Genomic DNA, 9,519 nt, shown 5'->3' on the forward strand with positions numbered 1-9,519 from the left:
CTGGTTCAAATCCATATTTTCTCATTTCAGAGTTAAATCTGTATCTCTTTTAGGAGTGGACATTAGCTATTGGCCCTAAAGAGTCTTCTAAGGAGGGAGTATATTTTCAGTGTTTCATCTGATTGTGGGTCATAATTATTATATAAATTCTTATATGATAAATAATTGACATGTTTATGTCATACAAGAAACAAGAGTCAGCATAACATCATTAGGAAGACCTGTGGGAATTTTTACTTGTGGTCCTTGGAGTATTTTTGTATTTTAGCAGTCTCTAAATAGCTTTGTGAAGTACCAGTTTTCTGATTCTCAGTAGAGTTCCCTTTGAATCCAGACCTTCCCATAGACATAGCACAACATTACTTATTCCCTTTTGGGAGTGAAATATTTATAATTCAGTCGTTGTATTCCCTAATTTTAGGTGATTGTGCTATGTGTTAGGTATGTGCTATATATTAGATTTTATCCTTTGTCTTTACTGAGGCAAGTTTCCTTTCTATTCCTAGGCAGACCTAGGAATAGAAATTAAATAAACTAATCTGAGCTTTGACTGAAACTGAGTTTCTCTTCCTTTGATATTTGGATATAGAAAGTATTAACATGCTCCAAAGCATGGGAATGCTACCTAATATTTCATGTGTCTTGGGTTTTTCATATTCTTACTAATCTCTTTTCATTTATTGTACCTAAAATTTCAACCACATGTGATTTAGAGAATATAATTATAGTATGCATGGTAGGAAGGTTCTGTTCCCTGAAACATCATTAAATTGAATTCCAGTGTTTGTAGATCAATTTGATGAACTTCCATCTTATCAGAATAAATAATACTTCTAGCTATGCATTATTCAACATCCACATATGCTCAGTCCTGCCGTTTGCACAGGAATATTTACTAAGATCAGTATTGTCATTTAAGATTAAAATTTTACAGAATCAGACCAGCTGTTTTCAGACTTTCATCTAATGTTGCCCTAATCTCAGTATTACATTGTCAAAAATATTTTTCAAAATTCTGGGTACAGTCCCAAGCCCTCTGAAGACAATTGACTTTATCAAGTGCAGAGTTTCACATATCTTCTTTTTTTCTATTGCAAATTAGGTAGTTTTAGAACAAAATATGATACCTTTTGGAAAAATTGTTTCCTTCTGTGTGAACGAATACTTGATATTGCTGGTTAAGTATAAGTGGAAGGTCTGACTGTAGTGCCAGATGTCTAAGAGAGTGTTGCATTGTTCTGTTAAACTGCTGCAGCTTTTAATATTCCGCCTTTTTGTCTCTAGTCTCTTAGAGCAGTGCTGTGCAGAGTGCTTCTAGAAGTGAAGAGGAACTCTAGGTGCGTAGATGTGAATTATCAATATTTCTTTCCTTTTTGTGTGTACAGCTGTGTTATGTTTGAGTTCTGAAAACAAATTTATAGCCTTGTATTCAGAAATAAAATCTAGTATATGTGCTGTACGTCTTTGGTTTTGGCAAACCTAGAATTTTATTCCTGTGCTTTGAAGACTGGAGTGACCTAGAATCATCTTTTCTGCCATTAAACCAAACTCATGCCACAGGTGTTCCATGGGATAAAAATACCCTGTTAAGACCAACTGTCTTAAAATTTTAACTCTCTGATTACTGGTAGGAATTGTTGCTTGTTTTATATTAGCATGAGGCAAAGAATGACCGAAATGGAGATGAACTACAAACTATTTAAGAAACAAGTTACATGTGATGTATATAACTCTATCTATATAGAGAATGCCTCTGAGAGTAATAAGATTATGAAATCCTGGAAGATTCCATGTATTCATGTTGAAAAATATAGAGTTTGAAATAGAAATAGCAGAGGCAGATTTTAAACAGTTATATGTGTGTAGTGCTTTTTATTTTTACTGTAGCTAAAGAGAAAATATAGAAAGGCACGCATCATTATTAACAACTCTATTTGTAGTTTGTGACTTTTAAAAAGTCAGGTGGTTCCATGGTGTATATCTGATACATGTCATGTATTTCCATATCCCTTAGTCCTATGGCTAATAAAGCTCGACTTGAAAAATTTGTTGGGAACTCAAGAGATGTCAAACATTAAATTGTATTTTTATCCTTAGTCTATAGGAAAGGTAGAGTCTGGTTGTGACAGGCTGAAGCAACCCTGAAGAGGAATGCTGCTTTCCTGTGGTCAGGAACACAGCGCTGGCTTCTGGGAGCAGTGTGTTACACAGCCCAGATGTGCACTGGCTAAAATAGAAGCTGCTTATTTCTCCTGTCCCCATTTCCTACATGGGTCACAAATGCTGTTTTCTTTTTCTCTAGTCATGCAGTGGTGTGGAAATGTTTATTTTGACCAATACTGAATGATCACACAGGTAAGGCCAAAATGCATCCATTGGAACGGTGCCTGGTGGTATGGCACCTGCTGTTGCAGATGTAGCAGTGAAGAAGTACTGACAACAACTCCCACCTTGCATTTCACACAGTTCTGGTCTCTGCCAGCTGTGAGATGCACTAATCAACCATACAGCACATGACCTGACATGCATCATAACTGTCAACATTACCAGCATCTGCTTCTCACTCCAGGATGAGAATATTTTCCTGGTGTGTGTATAGAAGGGAAAAGGGATGCACCGGTTAGCCTCTTGCTGATGGTCTAAATGTCACCCTTCCACCTCTGAACTCTTTCCTCCGCAGGCCAGAAGAGCAAAATTGCAAAAATTGTATTATTTAGGGCAAATAGGTTTTCAAGAGGTTAAGTAGTGCATGACATAGTATTGTGCTAATTCTCTTTATAGAACATCAAAGAAGGAGGAAGCAGTGACACAAAGGTGTCATGCAGTAATATTGCAATACCCTACGAACCTGTCAGCACGTTCTGCTAGATGGTCAGGTCATCTATGTCAACGTCCTGGAATTCAGCTGCTGAAAGTGACAGCTGCGTCCATCCCCTCAACTCTGAATGATCCCTGAATGCTGCATGAGTCCAAAACTAAAAGAAATAGAGAATCAGCCCTGAACAGCCGTGGTTCTGTTAGGGGCCAGTGAAAGCACCAAAGAAACTTGAAGAAGGATGAAGGCAATAGGAAATTTAAAGAAATGTTGTTATATGGTGAACAGTGGGGAACCAGCCAAAGGAAAAAGAAGTAATTCTAGTGATCAAGGATCTCCTGTACACCTAATTCCAAAAGAATGTCCTTATTTTGGTTCCATATTCTTCACTGATGTTACATAGATGCACACAATGTTTTCTTAAAGTTACATTAGAGTGGTTGTTAGATACCTATTTATACTTACTTTAAACATTCATGTAGCAGTTCTTTCAATAACTAGGTGGTTATTGAAGTAAGGGGAAGCAGACCAAATTACATGCAATTTTGAGACACGTGTTTAAAAATTGCAGAAGTCTTTCTTCACGCTAGTGCGTTCTCTTTGCCAAAACCACCTAAAGCAAAAGTTTTTGACTGAAACCCAGGGAAAAGCCATATAATGTAGTTGTAGTGGATTTAATGGGTGATTGGACCTCCATAACTCTGTGAGTTTAGTTACATCAACACGCTACTCAGTAAGGATGTAGCATAGCTTGTGTCTGGTGTGCTTTTAGCCACTGCAGTTAGGGCCCAATCCTAGATGCCATATTCAAGCATGACTCCGGTAGAATAGAGAGTGAAACCCTGAATTATGGTCACATAAACAAAGAACAAACAAATAATTCACAGTTGATAGTACCATAAAACCTGCATGAGGTTTTCTGCAAGCTCCTGCAACCTACTGTATGCTGGAGGGATGCTACAGATGTTGTGGCTTTGGCAGAGAAGATGCACAGTCAGGAGAGATAATGTTTCATTCAGTATGTTCCTCTTTCAGCCCCTGGCAATAGGTTTTCTGCAGTTTCCTACAGAGCTGCAAATAGAAACTAAGGCTCTGTCTGACTCACTAAACCTTTAAGGAGGTGACAGGTGAAAAAGAGTTGGCCCCCCCTTTTTTTTTTTTTCCAGAGTGAGTTCCAGGGTTTTATTCTAGTTAGGATATGAAACGTATGTTTCTGCTTACGTCTGTAAGAACTAACTTCTTAATCCAGATTCTATCATCAGTTATATTATGTTAAATTGACTTCAATTTATATTACTACTATTTTTGTAAGGTAAAGCACAGCAAATATATTTCTGACCTAGTGACAGGGAAGCATAGTTATAACAGGGACCATGTTGAACACTGAGACAGACTGATAACGAACACAGGAAATAACGTAGGAGTTGCAGATCACACAAAATGTGTGTCAAAAAGGAAGAAATGGGAATTTTCTCTCAAACTACTAAATTTACTTGCTAAGGAATTCAGAAAATTCAGGGAAAATTTCATTTTGTTTTGGAAAGTAGAAAGGAAGATCTCTTTAAACTTTCTTACCATAGCTATTTTGTTCTTAAATTCTGTGACTGGGGTAATTATAAACTGTGTTTAGCCTTTTATGGCTGACCTTCTCATTCTTCTTTCAAAGATCCCTGGGTGTACTTTTGCTCTACATTTATCTAAAATCCCATTCCTCAGGGTATCCAGAGCAGAAGGACCAGTAAATACCTGGGAGCAGTGTGCCATCTTGGGTTCCCATCTCTTGCACATCCTGAAGATTATCTGTCTTCTGATCCAGCTCTTCAGTATCATTTCCATTTCATTAAATTATATGAGGGACCAAGAGGCACCTCTGCAATAATTCCATAGCTTTGAAACAAGAAATTTCTTTTACATAATTTCTGTTTTTCAGTCACTAAAACTTGACTGACCGGAAACAGCAGTAAATATTCAGGGTTTTTTTAAAACTTGTTTTTACAACTATTATTTCATTCAGAAACCTCCCAGTTTGTGAGCTACCAAATGGTAGTGCCTGGAATTATGTACTTGTATCTAAATGTTTGCTCACGGGGTTAGTGATGTGCTTGATTTCCTCAGCCTGCTCTAAGTTAAGTAGTGATATATCTTAAACTCCAATATAGGATAAATGAACATGAGATTACAAATATTTTAGTTCTTCTGTATAGTGGATGAAAAGACAAAAATGTGCAGACAACTCTGTGCCACAACAATATCTCAGAGACAGGATTGTGATTCAAGATTCTCCGTCTGATAAGATTTGAGTAAAAGTTTGTGTAAAATGAACTTTTGACAGGACATTCAATATGTAATAGGATCATTTAAAAGCTGAGCTTCTAAAATAGTAACTGAAATGCTCTAAGGTCAAAGCTGTGTCCTGTGGGCCTTGTAAATTTCCATGTTTATCATCTCCAGTGCACCCACCCAGCACCCCCAATTCTTTGGGCAAACCCTCAATTGCTTTTTACAGTCAACTGGATCAAGCTCTGTGTGGCATGAAAAAGGTAGGCACAGTTTATGAATTGTGTCTTCTGTTCTACCCATTGGAAAAGGCATCCCTTCACATCCACTTGATGGAAAACAAGTTTTCTGCTGTTAATAATAACTGAGGGAAGAGAGATGCACTGAAAGAAACACCGACAAGGGCATAGAGAATAGAAATGTTGCTTTCCAGAGTAACCTTGTTTCACAGTTATCCACTCTTTTCCCTAGTTCTTTACACTTAAAAGAAAGATTCTGGGAAGTCAAATATATATTAAACTTTGGGAATATGTAAAAATGAAACTTTGTAGATACAAAGATAAGTCGCTACTACTACTTTATGCAATGTAAAATTACAGTGGCTGTCCTTTTTGACAGACTTTCAGTACTGAGTTCTGACTCCATTGCACATTACTTTTTATGATGAATATGTAGTTCTCTAAACCTATCCCCAGATCTTAGAAACAATTATGAGTACAGGAAGCAAAGAATATGACTTGTTTAAGTTTGGCCTTGAAGTTTTCCTTGGCCAGGAGTGCTCTCACGGGTTTGAGCTGCTGCCCGCCATCCAGGTGCAGTATCTTCACTGGACTTGGTGCCGGGGTGTGCATAGCTGCTCCGGAGAACATGAGAGAAAGAAGACTCAGACAGATTGTACTGAGGATTATAAAGTTGTGATGGGGGTGGATGCTGCTATTGCCAAGGCAAGAGCCAGCGCAGCCTGACTCCTGTCCTGTGCCTTGTCTTGTAGCTGGTACCAAAGCTGCCCTCTTGTTTTTTCAATTCCTCCAGAAGTTTAAGAGGACCACACACAGGCTGCTCCAAAGCAACGCATGAATATAGCTGAGGTTGCTGTGAAAGGGCAAGCTGGGGTACAGGTGCCAGTTTAGCTGCTTTATCACAGCTTTGCACCTGCATAGAGTAGAGGAGGGTAGCTGCAGGCAGGTAAGTTAGCTAAAAAAACCCCATGCTTGTGGTTATTTGGCTTTTGTCTGGTTTGTACAAAATCACTTGCACATTTACATAATGCATTATAACCTGGAGGCATCTTCTGGAGGGGCACAGATTCCCATGTGGAATGTGAAGTGGTGCTCTGCAAGATATCAGAGTAATTTTGTGAACTGCTTTTCTACCTCATTTAGCTTTCATTTCTTTGGCCAGGTTAGGAGAAGGTAGGTGTCTTCAGTACCAAAAGACACCAAGAGAAAATTCTTGTCAATGTTAAATTATGAGGATGTTGCCAGCAAGTTTTGGACCAGAAGATGAGATGGGCAGAACTGCCTTGGAGCTTCTAGATTATAGCTGGATTGCTACCATGGACTGGGCTGAAGCCTTACAAATTTGAGGTCCTGTCCTCAGATGGACTGACAAGGCAGAAAGTACTGTGTACTTCCCTTTCCAAGTCAACCAAGTATAATCATTTCAGCACTGAGAAATGGTACTATTAGAAATTCTTCCCTATTATTCTCAGGTAAAACAACAGATGCCTAAGCAAAAAAGCAAGTATGGCAACACTCCTATTTGTGAAGGTCTGAAGAAGTCGGTTCAGCATAAGCAAAATTTAGAACACATATTCAAATCACCAGTCTGTTTAGTGCTGCGTCTGTGCAAAGAACATGTTAAAGAGGGAGATGTGACATCCAAACACTCCTTCACCAGTGGAAAAACAGCCTCAAGTTAATACATGAAAACAGTTGTACATCTTGAACATTAAATGAGCAGGAAACATAAACAAGAACAAACAAAAATTAGCTTGCAACTTATGATGCTATGCTAAAGAAATGACAGTATGATATATAGAGGCATTGTATAACATTCCAGTATTGTCATTTTATGATATCTGTATCTTTTATTTTCCACAGAGGCTGCTCATGTTCTCCATTACACCCTTTGTTGGAGTATAAGTGTGATGGTCCTCTAAATCACAGGTACTACAATGTACAATGGTATTTAAGAAGTGTTGTGTCTTTCACTCCTTAAAAATAAAAATTAAAAAAAGGGGAAAGTTATTAAATGTTGATAATGGAAAAATTAATCTTTCAAGAAGAGGTTGCACATATGGTTTTTTAGCTATTAAATTTTCTGAAAAAAATACCTTTTTGCACAAAGACACACGTATGTAGGATTGGTATAAGTATCTTTTGCTTTTTTCCTATTTATTAAATCTGTTCTGGAATATTAATTCTACATACAACTGTTGTAGGCTTTTCCTTCTTCTCACTAATCCCTTGTTTTAGATGCTATATATTTTTATGTAATTTAAAAATATTGCTCTCTGCAAAACTTTTCATATCCTGTTTTTCATTTGCATTCCAACTATTTGCTGTAGGAGTTTCACATTCTTTGCAAAAGGAGATATAACTCCAGATGTATTTTCTTTAATTTTTCTTTCCTCTTCTTCCCCTGTGTAAATACTATTATAAAAGTACATTTACCAAAAGAAGACGACTATTCACTATAAAGAATATCCTCATGTAGAACAGCAGTGACATGATACACCACACACCCACTTGTGTAGTCTACCAATAACAATGGAAATGGGATCAAGTGATAGAAATATATGTGATTTAAATCAGTCATTTTGGGAGTGTATTTATTCGAGATCCTTCAAGCGGAGATGAGTAGCAGGTTTTTAAATGTAGTATTACGAGGGTAAGCAAATGAGTCATTATTTGTATTACAGTGCAATAGAGTTAGGCAAGAACAACACTACAAGAGGGAATAAGCACTCATATCTAACTGTGTATTCTATTACATTCATCACCACAGGGTGTACCTGTACATGTCGGGTCAAGGTCAGTGATCCTTGTTCACATGAATCATTCTCAGTGCTGATGAAAAGCACCCCTGACGCAGCGTGTTCAAACACCAACAGCTTCAAGAGACAACAACATTGGACTGACTCACTTCTTCGAGCCAGAATTCACAGGTGAGGCAGAACGGCTGGGGGGAATTCAGGGCTTAGGATGGATAACGGATTAGCAGAGGCTGTTGGAGGAGATCAGAACTGAATAAAAAGGTGGATAACTTTTAACTGGGGGACAAAACAGTGCTGTTACATCATAGACTATGGCTCCTTGACAGCTTGGCTGTTTGAGTTTCAAAGCCAAAGAAAGCCTCTCAGAAACAAAACTGATTTTTAAAATTTTTTATGTGCTACCTGGTTCTGACTCAGTTTCCAAGAAAAAAGTTTTAAAGTTATGATAACAATGAATCCTAATTATCTTTCTCCACAAACTTCTTGAAGTCAAGGGAACAGAGATAGAATATAATAGCACAGGAAGGAGGTTTTATTTTCCTTTTTCTCCTTTTTTTTTTCCTTTTTTTTTTTTTTTTTTTTTCTTTCGATCAGTGCAAGCTCTGCACACATTTTGTCTGTATTTCAAAGTGTCCAGATAGAATGAAGGATACACCTCGTGGGAAGTGCTGGTGACATATAGATATTTATGTGTGTGAAAAATGAAAAATCAGCTGCGGAATACCTTTTCATGGCTGTTGCAGTGACTGCTATAATTTGACATACAGGTGGATTTATTATCAAGATTAGAAACAAAAGTTATGGGCATTATTTGTACTTAAGAAGCATCCTGCTCTGCCACGTCCTCGGGACTACAACTGCATTTCGGACTATATTTTTTCCCTGAAAACTGCTAATATTCCATCTCTCTGCTCCTGTAACTTTTTAATGACTAAATCTGATTTTAAGAGGACAACAAATTTCAGTGAATGTTGTGTTTCTGAGGTTGCAACGACCCTTTTACAGCAATTTTGGAGGCCCCATGCTAAAGCAAGGGGGGAGAACAGGACGGCGGGGTGGAGTCCCCAGCACTCTAGCGAGGAAGAGGGGGCTCCGCGGGGTGCGAGAGGGAGGGAGGGAGGGAGGGTGCTGTCTCACCACACATGGGCTTGTGGGAAGTGGGAATCTCAGGTTGAGTTACTCATCGTTATGGAGTCAGGAGTGTGCAGAACCGCCGATGTCGATGGCAGGAGGTAACGTACACATGTTTGTCAGTGAAGGTGCCGTAGGAGGACTTGCCGGCGGGCAGGAGGAGGTTTATGTCGGGGACTGTCATTCCCCAAGTGTGGAAGGAAGCCTTCTGGTCCCGGGAGCTCATCACCACCTCCTCCGATGTTCTCCTTCCCCACGGTACGACCAGGGGGCTGCCGCCGCTCTGCCCCCCGCGGCC

At 38.7% G+C, this 9,519-nt stretch overlaps 1 protein-coding gene across 2 annotated transcripts in view; it reads left to right on the top strand.

Annotated features, from left to right (window-relative positions):
- The first annotated feature begins 9,291 nt into the window (after window positions 1-9,291).
- Window positions 9,292-9,519, top strand: part of ZNF385D (zinc finger protein 385D) — a 443,055-nt gene continuing 442,827 nt past the window's right edge. For both annotated transcript variants that reach the window (XM_026841918.1, XM_026841921.1), the window contains exon 1: window positions 9,292-9,322. In XM_026841918.1, the coding sequence (XP_026697719.1) occupies window positions 9,307-9,322 (16 nt within the window). In that variant the 5' untranslated portion in view covers window positions 9,292-9,306. The remainder of the gene's footprint in view (window positions 9,323-9,519) is intronic.

The sequence above is a fragment of the Athene cunicularia genome (genome assembly GCF_003259725.1).
Source record: "Athene cunicularia isolate RWA chromosome 2 unlocalized genomic scaffold, athCun1 chr2_part1, whole genome shotgun sequence".
Taxonomy (NCBI): Eukaryota; Metazoa; Chordata; class Aves; order Strigiformes; family Strigidae; genus Athene; species Athene cunicularia.